General features: G+C 39.7%; 1 protein-coding gene across 3 annotated transcripts in view; it reads right to left on the bottom strand.

Moving 5' to 3' along the window:
- Positions 1 to 545: 545 nt before the first annotated feature.
- Positions 546 to 13,219, bottom strand: part of clip2 (CAP-GLY domain containing linker protein 2) — a 32,378-nt gene continuing 19,704 nt past the window's right edge. Inside the window, exons 7-18 of one of the 3 annotated variants that reach the window (XM_044140796.1) lie at positions 13,085 to 13,188; positions 12,202 to 12,262; positions 10,865 to 10,969; positions 7,093 to 7,461; positions 6,403 to 6,966; positions 6,257 to 6,314; positions 5,550 to 5,633; positions 4,485 to 4,641; positions 3,420 to 3,579; positions 1,944 to 2,132; positions 1,537 to 1,596; positions 546 to 1,301 (exon numbers count right to left, since the gene is read on the bottom strand). In XM_044140796.1, coding sequence (XP_043996731.1) covers positions 1,290 to 1,301; positions 1,537 to 1,596; positions 1,944 to 2,132; positions 3,420 to 3,579; positions 4,485 to 4,641; positions 5,550 to 5,633; positions 6,257 to 6,314; positions 6,403 to 6,966; positions 7,093 to 7,461; positions 10,865 to 10,969; positions 12,202 to 12,262; positions 13,085 to 13,188 — 1,923 coding nt within the window. In that variant the 3' untranslated portion in view covers positions 546 to 1,289. Of the gene's footprint in view, positions 1,302 to 1,536; positions 1,597 to 1,943; positions 2,133 to 3,419; positions 3,580 to 4,484; positions 4,642 to 5,549; positions 5,634 to 6,256; positions 6,315 to 6,402; positions 6,967 to 7,092; positions 7,462 to 9,830; positions 9,882 to 10,864; positions 10,970 to 12,201; positions 12,263 to 13,084; positions 13,189 to 13,219 lie in introns of all 3 variants that reach the window. The other 2 variants (XM_044140797.1, XM_044140798.1) reach the window with 2 other exon arrangements.

The following is a 13,219-nucleotide window of genomic DNA, read 5'->3' as shown; positions in this document are numbered from 1 at the left end:
GACTACTAAAATAAAAGCCCGGTGCCTTCATCATCATCTGGTGCAGAATTACGACGGGTGTCAATGACGTGAAAGTTGGATGAAATGAACATGAGAGTTCAGATTGCAGACGCTTTGAAAACAATCAGACACGTACCCGATATAGTACCACACATGGAAGTGGCACAAATCTGATATTTTTGGGGGGTGAAAGGATTGGAACTGGGCCGTTCAGACTGCAGTGAAAAAGTCAGACATGGCTTGTTTATGTGTGAATGTAGTCACAGTGTCTTACTGTCACTATGTGCCTGATTTTACACAACTCCTTCAGTCCAGATGGAAACGTCTGCCCCCCGGTGCTGGTTCTACTGGTTCTCCCACCGCTGTGCTTTAAATCATGTCCACATCAGATCACTCCACTGTGGGGTTTCACTACGGTTGCCAGTGGGTTTACATCAGAAAACTGCCAGCATATTGACGCTTTCCACTGCTGTCTTATCGTTTCATAATAATGCACTGAAAGGATCGAAAAGGCATATAATGTTTATATTAAGACACATAGTTGCTCCTGGTAACTCTGTTTATTTAGTTTAGAGTGACTTGTTGGTTGGTTTCTGTACTTTTGTTGCGACTGAATTTAAAAAGGATACGCTGCAAACTCTGCTCTGTTCTATTTGGGCCACACTTGGTTCAGTCATAGGGATGTAAGAAAAGGGAAATCTAAATTCATACAATGCATACAACCTGAACTACAATCATGAAGGGATTAAAAAGAGGTAACATTTCTGTTGCTTGTGTGCGTTACAGAGGGAGTTTTGACCTTTACAGTTCGGTGACATCAGATTGAGTCAGAATCTAATAGAAACGTCAGAATTCGGGTGTTTCTTCGAGCAGTACAGAGGATTATTAGAAAGCAAAATGTCAAAAATAACAGCAATAAATAAAACAAAGAAAGCGACCAAGAGTCAGTCCAATAGCTCTTCCTTCAAAATAGGAGTTCCCACTGACTTGTTGACTGAAGCTTCCTAACTACTGTAAAGCATCCAAAGCTGCCATTCTCTCGAGTTCTCAGCAGTTATTTCACTGATAATATCTCTTCATGTCCCATACTTTATAGTACTTTAAGTGATCTCCGTGATTGGCTATTAGGTGCTTTCTGCAACAACATATAAATTCACTGTTTTGGTATTCATTGACTGTAAACGGAAATGTTTTTCAGGCATCGGGAGACGCTCTGCTCCCGACTGAAGGTCCCACATCAGTCTGGGTTCACGTTGGAGTCGCCTGCCCCATCACCGCTGCTGCCCCCATCAGTGTTGTTCCTAGAAAAGAAGGTTGAAAGCATTTGGCTTCAGCAAGAGAGCAAAACCACTTCTACTTTCTGATATGTAGAGGTGGGTGGGCATTAAGTAACAGACAAAATAATCCTGGGTTTGTCAATGGTTCCCTTCATGTATGTATACTGCCCTGTCCTGTTTCTTTTTGATTTTTATTTAATTTATCTGTGATACAAATTAAGAATTAAGAACATTTCAGTAGAAAACAATAACAACAAACCTCTTGAGTGCTGTCTGATTCCTGGTGATGAATTCCATTCGCCGAATTTGCACCTAGAACCTGAAAAAAACAAAGAAAAACAGAAATGATGCATGTAGACAGATGTCTGACCACAACATGTTGTGGTCAGAATGATGTGCCGGTTCATTTTACAGTCCTGTTTTTTCCTGACAAAAGTGTCTTCTTCCACAAGACGTTAATGCACATGTTCTGGTCTACCTTTCTATTTATTTAAAGAAAGCTAAAAAAAAAACAGTCAGAATGTGGATGATTTTTGCAGATCATTTAACTAGCTTTGCTTCCCATTCAAATTCCCCCAACTGACAACTAGCAATCCACTCTCCAGCTTTTAATACCGACGAAGCTTCTTCGAAGAACATGCGTACTCCTTTCAGAACCACTTTCACCTGGCTCTTATCTGGATGTCTTCGCATGGCCTGGACAAGCTTGTCGACTTGCTGGTTGTGCTCCAAGGCGTTCCTCAGGGCGTCCTCGGTGTTGAGCAGCCGCTGGCGCAGGCGGCTAACCTCCGAGTCCGGAGCCGACGGGTCGAGCATGGAGTACCGCCGGTGGTCAGGAGAGGACCGCTCCCTTCCCTGAAAAACAAACGCAGATGAGACGAAGTATTAATATAACCCAGCAGCAGTAAAACTCCTGGATACAAAGTGTCAGAGATCATTTCTGTTTTCTAGTTACTAATTTTGATATTTTTCAAGATCTTTTTAAATTCAAACTATATCGTGGTAGGAGACATAGTCATTACTGTGGTAAAAACATTCACTTGTTGCTCTTTTAGAAGAGTTAGGAATCCAGTGAAAAATGGAGAAGCACGTGAGAAATATAAAAACTGAGTTAGTGGTTGCTATGGTTTTCATGGAGCAGGAAACAGGGTAAGCTCACAGTAACAATATTTCATCAAACAGAAACACTGAGCAGCCTCAAACAACACAACCCTAAACTGACCAAGTACATGTCTTATGAGTGTTTGAGTCTTTAACAAGCAAAATAAACACTTTGACATCTAGCTCAGCTCTAAACCTCCATCTCTGTAGGTTAGGAATCCACAATGAATAATAACTGACTGAAATATAGCTGTTAATAAATAATAAAAGTCTGAAAGATGATTATTAAATGTCCCTGTGGTAATTTAGGGCAAACAGTACAGGTTCACAGAGAAAAAAAAAAAAAAAGTTTTTTAGTCAAACTTCTAGTGCAAATATCTTAGCACACTTGAACTAAGACAGAACTAACTTACAAGTAGCTTTTACATAAACTATAGGAGCTTGATTTCAGTCAATAATTCTTTAATATTGATGAACAAGTCATTCCACCGGAAGATTATTTCATTAGTAATAGGAGAGAAAGTCTTGTTAAAAGTAAAATAACTTGCCTGTGGGAATCGAAAATATTAAGAAATTATTAATATTGCTGAAAGGTTAAACTTGTTGGAAAATTACTTTTAATTTAGTTTTGTCCTTTTTTAAGTGTGTAAAGATACTTGCACTAGAAATTAGACTATAAAAAATAGATTTTGTGTTTTTTCTTTGTGTTTGCTCTAAAGTACAACAAATAACATTTATTAATCATCTCACAGGCGTTTAATATTTCTTAACAGCTATCTTCTATTTATTTAATATTTAATACAGCATGCATTCTTTTCTTATTTTAAATTAAGAAAGAAATGAAGTTTTGAAAAAAGAGGATGGACACATTTTCTTCTTTGGGATATTTATGTTTCTGAAAAATCAATTCACGACAAAAACAGTTTCCAACAGATTGACAAGAACAGCAGATAAAAATAAAAATACTCCTGGTGCTTTTGGAGTCATTCCGATTCAATTCAATTAGTTTAATATTAGATCAAAGCCATTGTTTGTTCTCACCAGCAGAAGCAGTTTTTCTCTCAGGGTTTTTATGTCGTCCTGAAGTTTCTGCTCCTTGACCTTCCACTCAGCCTTGTGCACCTCTCGGCTCAGGTCTTTCTCCACGTCCCGAGAGTGGCGGTGGGACTCCAGGAGTAACACCCGCAGTTCGTTCAGACTCCTGGAGCAACGAGAAAAACATTACATTTCACAAAACAGCAACTGGATAACAAAAACATCATTAGTAATTAGATCTAAAACTCTTTTTAACGCCAACGATGATAAAAGTCCTTATATTCAGTCAACACATCCACATATTTCTGCAATTTAAAACCACTTCAGGATAAAATTATTAGTATTAATGTACGAATATCATGATTTTCTACATGTGGTCTGTCTCCATTTCACTTTGGAGGCAAAAGAGAGCAAACAAAACAAATCAATTTCAAATAAAATAAATCCAGACAACTGATGAACTAAGCAGTCATATTCAATAAATTAAAATATGCATTTCGATGAGGCTCGTTTGTCTGATTAAAAGTATGAATTGAAAATAACAACCGTTCAGCAGGGAAGTCCACAATTCTGTATTAAAAATGTTTTTTTTTACAGGTCTGATGTAATATTCTGATCTTAATTATACCGTTTTTATTAGGTATAAGAAGAAAATCACTATAATTAACAGAAATAAAGATCTGAAAAGTTAATACATATGGAATTAAAAGATTACTGGAATAATATTGTTATTCAAAACAATATATAATTGCAGTTTCTATACTGCAGCTTAAAAAACTATAAAAAATATGGTTAAAAAAACCAAACCAGCAGCTTCTTTCAGTTGCTTTAAAGATTATTACGGGCCATCAGTCTTTTAAAACCATTTCGGTGTGTTTTACTGTCTACAGAGTTCATTTTCTTCATGAGAAAATGTTGCTTTAAATCAGAAGACCTGTCACTGGGTCACAATAAACACAATAAAATCAATAAATGGTCTGTTGAGTGAGTCATCTCTATCAAACTGCTAATTTTTCTCATCAGTTGTCCAGTGAGTCCTGGAGGAGATTGAAAAGTCAATTCAGCAGCTACCCTTCTTTCTTCAGCAGCTCCTGGCTTATGCTGACCAGCTGCCCTGATGCATCATGGGACTTCTTGGTCATGGCCTCTAGCTCCGCCTCCACACGCATCTTCTCCTTGGCTAAAGCTTCGAATTTCTTTTCCCCAGAGCGAACTTTACTTTCCAGAGCTAATGCAGAAGGAAAATAAAGTTATACTTAAAGAGAACTTGATGCAATGTGGTATATCTGTTAACCAGCCACTAAAATAGAACAGGCAAAGTTGAATATATCTTTTTTTCCTTAGGATAATTATCCCTTTACCTTTACCTCTTGATGACAATGCTTTCCAAAGAGAAATAATATGTTGGCTTATGTTTAAATCCATCTCAAAAACTCAATCAAAAAGCTATTTTTCACCGTTATTTCCATTACTTCTGACCTCTAACCCAAAGTCAGAAATAATGAGATTTCCTCCCGTTTGTCCCACTGTGAACTAAAGACTGTAAAATAAATATTAAAAATGAGTTTTATGCTTTAAGAGACAGCCCTTTAAACTTTTTTTTTCCCTCTGTAAATGATTTATGATCCATTCTTCAGAGGGCGTCAGTTTGATGTCACAGAGCTGTTCAAAAGATTATTCTGAAAAGATCAAAAGAAAGAAACGGCAAAGAAGCAACGCGCCGCAGCGTGAACTCTGTCAGTGGTTCAAAACATGTACATGCACATATGACAAATCAGAATATTGTGAAAGAGTCAAATATTTTCAGGAGATGAAGCTCATCTTATATAGATTCATCATTACACATCAAGTCAAATATTCCAAGCCTTTATTTCTTGCAATTTTGATTATTATAGCTAACAGATTATGCAAACCCAAAATTTTGAGTCTCACAGAGATAGAATATTGTGAAAAAAAAGAAATATTAAAATCCTTAGCTAACTCCAAACACCAGCAGAGCTTTCTTCAGTCATGGAGGAAACTGCTGACTGTTTTTTGCAAAATATACTAAAGTTCTTATTTTAATTGAAATATAGCATCTGTGCCTGTGCATGATGTGCATAAGAATGAAAACCATCGGAGCTCAACAACATTTACCTCCACTCTGTGTTTTCAGAGCTTCGACCTGGGAAGAGAGTGTGAAGACCTCTTTTTCCCGTTTCATCAACTTCTCCATTGTTTCTGAAGGAAAAAAAAACCTTAAATTGCATAAATCCTGTTAGTAGTCCACCTGCATTAATATGTCTTAAGCAATCATCTTTGGCCTCAAGATTTGTTGAATGTGCAGCAGACAAATACAAACTGCAGCATTTTTTTCCTGGGCCAATTCAAAATTGGCACATATATTAAAAATATTTTTAGTTTCTATTTTTTAAATCTTCCAAATATTTTGACAAAAACATCTTCTGTCATTACATCCATGCCTCAGTCTTGCCACAGCGGCGGCAGAAATTGCTGCGTGTCAGTTTGCGCCTGCTTTTTAGACGTGCTGAACGTCGATGCAAACGCAGCTCCTGCAGCCTGGTTCAGCTTTAATAAATCGCACTGCAGTCATCCCATCTGTATATACTCCTACCAGATTTTTGCACCTACTGATTATCAGCATATGTTTTGCATATTCATAAAGGCAGACATGCAAAATTAATTGCGCCTGCACTGCAAATCAGTTTTGTCTGTTCTACCAAAATTGCATCTGTTTTCATACATGCAGTACTTTAAAAGATCATTCCCAATCTAACAAACGCTATCAAGCAAATGCTTGCTATGTTGCAAAAGATAACCCACCACTAAATGGATATAAATACCTTCAATATTCTGTTTCAGCTTCTTCTTCTCCTCTGAAATTTCATTATCTTCTATCATCTGAAACAGAACAAAGAGCTGTAAAAACATTCGGCATGAGGGTAAAGCAGAGTAATGTTGAGCTCAGAGCTTCTCCTCAGCTGCTTACGTTTGCATCGTGAGGTTTAAAGTGGTCTGCCTGCACGGCCTGCAGCTGGTTTGCCGTCACCCTCAGCTTCTCCTCCAGTTTCTGGATCTCCTCCTGGCTCTCAGCCTGGGCCTTCTGCAGGGCCTGGTAGTCCGTCATCTTCTTCTCTGACAGCTCCAGTCTGTCTCGAAGTTCTGTCGTTGTTTTGTCCCGCTCCACTTGGAGTACCTCCATCTCTGCCAGCCTGACCTCTGCCCTCTGCAGCTTCTGGCAGGCCTCGCTCAGCGCCGCCTTGCTGCTCTGAGTCTCCATGTCAGACCTGCCTCCGTTCAGCTGGTCTCTGGCCTCCTGAAGGCGATTGCAGAGATCCTCGCGCTCCTTGATCAGAATGGCGGCTTTGATCTTGTGTTTGGCCTTCAAGTTCTCCACCTCCAGCTGGTGCTCCATCTTTAGGCTCTCCAGAGTGGTCCTCAGCTCCTGGGCGTCCTGCTCCTGGCCTTGTGGAGCAGACTGACCTCTGCTCAGCGTTGCCTTCAGCTCCTCCAAGGATCGCTGATGGTCAGTCACTAACATGTCGAACTTAGCCTGTGCAAAAAACAAAACAAGTCACATTTAGGCTGAAATCAAGAAAGTACCATTAAAGCAATAAAAAGTGTCGCTGTTGTTCTACCTTAAGCTCTACAATCTGAAGACCAAGCAGTAAGAGAGTACCTTCCAGGAGTCCATCATTTCCACGTTCTCCCTGGTGGCTTGTTGGACTTTCTGCTTCATCTCGCCGATCTCAGCGCTCTGTTTCTCCACAACCATCCTCAGCGACTCCACCTCCTGCTGGCTTGCCGCCAACGCCGTCTCGTATTTTTCTTTGAGCTCGCTGCTCTCCTTGTGGTGCTCGCGGCCCACCGTCAGCAGCTGCTCACGCAGCAGGACGGTCTCCGGCTTGGCGTCGGTCCCCGGGGCCTCCTGCTGGGAGCTCACGTCGACCCGTCTGAGCTGACCCTGGAGGTCTTTGATCTCAGCCCTTCGGAGGGCGAGCTCCTCCTCCAGCTGCATGATGCGACTCTGCTCTTCTACGGTGGTTTGCTGATGAGACACAAAGCAACTTCCATCACTGATTCTGACACGTTTCCGTTTAGAGGTTGAAGATGAAGAACTTTAAACTGCGACCCGCAGAACAAAGAAAATCTAAGCCAGGAAACAAGCAGAGATCAGGCTTCAGGACAACGGAAATCAAAAGAGAAACTGCTGAAGACTTGAGGCAGTAAAGTGCATTGCAGTGGATATAAATGACAAATAAAATATGTGGACAGCAACAGATTGGTCAACGTTTGACTCCCTCTCATATTTAAACACATCCATTAATTAAAAACACTGTGTAGCTTTTTGTCGTTACAACATATCAATTGATTCAGGCATGTTGGAGTTGGAGAAGAGACGCAACTAAAAGTTATAGGATGGTAGGTCGTAAGTGCTGGTGCACCCCTGACCTGATGTTTTTCTCAAACTAAATACATAGAAGAGCAATCCCTCTTTTAAGCCACCCTCCCTCTGTATGTTCAGCTCCCTGATTTATCCTCCATATTGCAACCAGAGCCACCACCACAGCCCTGTTGATGGTTCAGGTGAATGGAGATGGCTCTTGAGTCTCCTAGGATCTAGCTGACACCTCTTCAGTCTCTAAGGGTCAGGGAGCATTTGCTTCTTCAGACTCAGTGGGTCCAGTCGACAATCTTTCAGGGTCCGAAGGTTCAGCCAACTTCAGTCTCTGGATATCTGAGTGACACCAGCGCGTCTTCAGTTTCCAATAGTTTTGCTCATGCAAACACTTGTGAGTGCTGACACCAATTCAGTCTCCAAGCCTCCACATGTCTTCAGTCCCCAAAGTTCCAGACATCATCTCTTCAATCTTCCAAGACTTAAGACCTTGTGTCTTCATTCTCCAGGACTCTAGATATTATGTCTTCAGTCTCCAAAGTTAAAGGCATCATGTCTTCAGTTTCCAAGGCTTCAGGCATTAAGTTTTCAGTCTCCAAGGTTCCAGAGGTCACATCTTGAGTCTCTAAGGCTCCAGACACCATGTTTTCAGTCCAAGTAAGACCAATCCCTCTACAGTATTTGATGGTCCAGCTGATGCCAAGTCTTTCATAGTCTCTGAAGGTCAGACCAACGTCTCCTTAGTCTCAGAGGATCTGGACATCGTTATCATCCACAATGGTCTTGCTGATGTTGACGCCACTTTGGCCACTTAGGATTAAGTTGACACTAACTCCCTAGAGCTCCATATTACACCCAAGGACTTGGATATGAAAAAGAGCGAACTGTCATGAAGCAATTCTTATGTGGCTCTACCACATATTTTATAAGACTTAATAGATTTTATTCCAAAATTAATCAAATACCCTTCTACCAAGTGGAGTATAAACATACGTAAAACAGTTAAGTTGATTGTTACGACACTGTTTGTTTACAGGCATGAAACTGAAGCAGGTTGGATGAAACACAAAGGTACAAATCTGCGAGCTGACAAAGCCATTACAACTAAGTGAAAGGTCAATAATCAATATTCAACCAACATTTAACCCTGTCGATTTATTCGTCTCCTGAAGAAGATTGTTGCTGACTTTGCCGCCCTGCTGTGTAACATTGTTCTGTTCTTCACAAGGTTAATAAAGACTCAATTTATGGGCTGGGATCCAAAACTACGAATAAGGAGGCACTTAAAAGCAGACCAAGTGATTATCGTCTGTAGGTTTATAATCCTAAGCAACAATTTATGCAGCTAGATTTCCTCTCTATTAATGTAAAAGCAATAGTTAAGTGAGATTTAAGTCCTTTTCATTATTGGAGCTAAATCTTGCTGATGCGTCCAATAGTTTCTATCCTGATAGCCATTAATGAATTTTGTCTTTATTTCTGGAGACTACCATTAAAGTAATGGTACCAGCAGGATAATAAAAGCTGAAGGATATTAAAGTTAAAGTCAATGCACTGTTTCCAAAATGTTTAAAAGAGCCAAATGATCAATGTGTCACTGTCCAAAGAAGCAGAAGATGAGAGAAGGCCATTTTCTGTTTGATCATCTAAAAGCAGCCAAGCGAATGTGAGGAAGCCAACAACAAACCTGAAAAAAGTGTGAGTTCTGTAAACATTCCACACACACACACACACACACACGCGCACGCACGCACACACACACCCGTTCAAAGAGAAGACCGAGGAGAAAGACCTGCTGCACGACACAAAACTGTATGGAAAACCAATCGGCTGCAGAGTTTTCAAACACATTCTCCTGAACTGCATCCAGATGCAGAAACACAGGATTGAAACCAGAAAACGGAAGAGTCTATGCAAGGTTAATGTCTCCGAGAGCATCTGAAGTCAATTTGAAGTCGAGAGTTGAGACAGCTCAGCAGCGGATCAAAGCCAAAACAAGATGGCATCTTTGTTTTCACCTTGGTTCTGTTGCCCAACCTCAAGGATTCTGCAACATGACTGCGTCTTCCCTGTTGAAAGAAGCAGTAATCAAGTGTTTCAAAATGATTAGTTATCTTCAAAATCTTGAAGAAAGAAAAAAAAAAAAGAGTGGCACCCTATTTATTATTGATGAGACTCTCACTAGGAGGTGCAGCGCAGCATTTTAAGGCACTACACAGGACATCATGGACATGATCTCTATGATTTATCCCACAATCATCCACAAACATTTCAAGCTTTAAAAATTACATAACCACACAAAAATGGATATGGAGCTAAAGGATATCCATCCTGGAGAGTGCGCAAAAAGTAAACACAGAAGCTGTCCGCCTGCTGGTTATGTGTCACCAACCCTACCCTATAAATTAAAATAAGCTAAGCAATGGAAAGATTAAACTAAGCTAAAATAAGGTAAGACAAAAATAAGCTAAGACAAAAATAAAGATAAGGTAAAGTAATCTAATGTAAATGTTGAATGGGCTAAGGCAAAAAAATAAACTTAAATAAGCTAAAATAAGCAAAGCTAAGGCAAAACTTAACTTAAATCTGACAAAATAAGCTAAGCTAAGTTAATACTTTATTAGGCTGCACAGAGGTGCAAATCTGGAAACATATTGTTGGTCATTTCCATGCTCTCCTTAAGCATGAATAGGTTTTCTCGTGACACTCCAGCTTCCTCCTACAGTCTAAAAACATAATTATGACCGGTCACTCTAAATCAATTGTAGGAGTGATCAGTTATTAAGATATTTTCAGGCAAAGATCAACACAGGTAGAGTTGACAAAAAAAATACAAATTATGTTTCAATTGTATCTATATTACACAGGTAATTCGGTCTAAATTAATATTCTGTAAGTTTATAATCAGCATTCCTCAGGGTTAAATTAAAAAGTGGAAACCAAAGGCAGACAGGACATGACTTCAACCAGTGCAGCTTATTTTAAATGCTGTTGACAGAGAGGCAGAACACCACAGGACAGTAAGCACAGGCAGCGGGCTCATGCTTTTTACCCTTCGCCTCTCTAATTCTTTCTGGAGCGCCGCTGCTCTTGATTTTTCGAGCAGCAGACTCTGCTCGAGCTGACGAATGTGGGCATGTTCCAATTTCGTCTGAGTCTACGGAAAAACAGAAAGACACAGACAGAAAAAGGAAAGAGAAAAGGAAAGGCTGAAAGGGGAAAAAAAGACGAATGCAGATCAAAGAGGAATAACTGAACGGAGTGGCAACAGATGATCAGAGTGAAGCTGAAGATCGTTCCAGGTCGGAGTTCATCAAGTCGGCATTTTGCAGATCCCGTTCTGTTTTATAGCCGATTATTGCAAAAGACATGCCAGTCCTTTAACAATTCAATGTTTGAGGATTTTATTGACAAAGTACAATAAAATATGAATTGAAGGCTTCAGTGATGTGAGAACTTTGCCATTAATATTTGACAGTTTTTAAGAATCTGTGAAATGGATTTTTAGATGTCGGTCCTTAGCTGAGCCACGGAAAAATTGCGAGAAACGTCTCGAGAAGGAAAACTGACAAATGTTTTGGGTTGCCATGTCCTGGATGAACTGGATTTACACCAACATGTTAACATGAATGACGTCCTGTTAGTTTCTTCTGAACGTCTCATCACTCACTCAAAACATAAACGAGTCAGTCAACAGTGATCATTAATTACTGGCACTAATAATCCCAACCTCCATGCAGTAAAACAAACTCAGGGACAGACAAAAGCAAGATTTTAAAGGATCAATTTGATGCATGTACGGTTGAATTGTAAAGTGCCTTGAGAAGACATTTGTTGGGAATTGCAGCTGGCTAAATAAATTGAATTGAAAACTGAACTGACTTAAAGCTGTCAGTTGTAAATCTAGTGGCTTTCTGTGCTTTTGGACAGCTCGGCTAATGGTTTGTTTCTTTTGAGAAAATAAAAACAAATTCAAGTTTGAACAGTTTTTCATGGAATTATTGCATTGAACATTGACAGCGAAACTACCAGTAACATACTTGATAAATTTTTTTATTCCCTTTTAGAAAACCTTAAAAAAAGAAATACAAAAAGGTTCACTCTTTGATAATAATATTTATTTTAGTGAATATTTCATATAAAAAATTGTCAAAAGGTTATGTAATATCAGTGTCAATAAGTGAGCCTTATTTAGTTTGACTAAAGCAAAAAAATGGCTGTTTGGTTGCAGAAATCTAATCTAGAGCATTTTTCTGTCTGAGACTCATCACTGAACTAATCTGACCCTCATGAAACCCCTGAAAATTGTTCTGAAAGACTATGTTTATCTTGTCCACAGTCTACACTGAGTGTTAGCGAGTTGGACAGATATTTTATGCTGATAATTACCTCCAGGTCTCCTTTGGTGATGGACTCTTCTTCCACCCTGAACTGGAGGTCCTCCACTTTCCTGTTAACATTTAAACATGTTGATTATTATGAGGGAAGCCAAGGACAAAGTTTGGTCAAATGACTCGGAGCAATCATGCGAACAGACAGGAAACCAATTTACCCGCTCACTGGGAATTTATTTTTGCAATTTCTCTGGTTTTCAGAATGAGCTTTAAATCCGAAGAAGCTGCTGCTGGCCACGCCACCCAACTCAACATTTACATTAACATGTAAAAATGGCTGCAAACAGTTGTGCGATTTTACACCCGTATATCCTTGAAAAGCAAAAGTGAAGCCTCCTGCGCAATCAAGAAGAATGCAGGAAGTGCTTTCTGGATGGTAAGTCAACAACAAAACACTTGTCTTTTTCAGCAGCCATTGTGCAGCACATACAGCAGTAAAATCAGCTGACTAAATGTGATGGAGTTGCTAGGTAACAGGCTCAGCTTCGCTGGGGTTGCTAAGTGAGGGGCAGTGCCAGTTGATTTGTTACGTTACACTCCAAAAGTTTTTGAAAGTTAATTTTCCAGACACTGAAAACATTAACTTATTGCCAAAGAAACACTTGGGTTGTTGAGATCCAAGATGGATGCACAAAAACTTGCAAATTTAAATTTTACATAATAAGACCCCTTTAAAAGGTTTTTTGTATCGGTTTTGTCAAAAAAGGCCAGATTTTGAGGATCATAATTGATTTCTGAAAGCAATAAAAAGGGTAAAGCATCCAAGGGGCTGAATACTTTTTACAGGCACTGTATGTTTCCGATCTAAAATGATTTACAGGCAACATTCAACTAAACATTCCATGTTTTGTCACAGGGATGCGAGTGAGTGACATCACCTCTTCTCCTCTTCGAGCTGATTGGCCAGTTCCAGCTTGTCTTTCTGTGTACTGGCCAACATGCTCTGGACCTGCTGGAGGGCGCTCTCGTTCTCCGTCACGTACTGAGAACACAAAAGAAGACGACCGATTCTG

Source organism: Gambusia affinis, linkage group LG15, assembly GCF_019740435.1.
Source record: "Gambusia affinis linkage group LG15, SWU_Gaff_1.0, whole genome shotgun sequence".
NCBI lineage: Eukaryota > Metazoa > Chordata > Actinopteri > Cyprinodontiformes > Poeciliidae > Gambusia > Gambusia affinis.
Note: the sequence above shows the minus strand (reverse complement) of the source record. Positions and strands in the feature narration are given on the sequence as shown.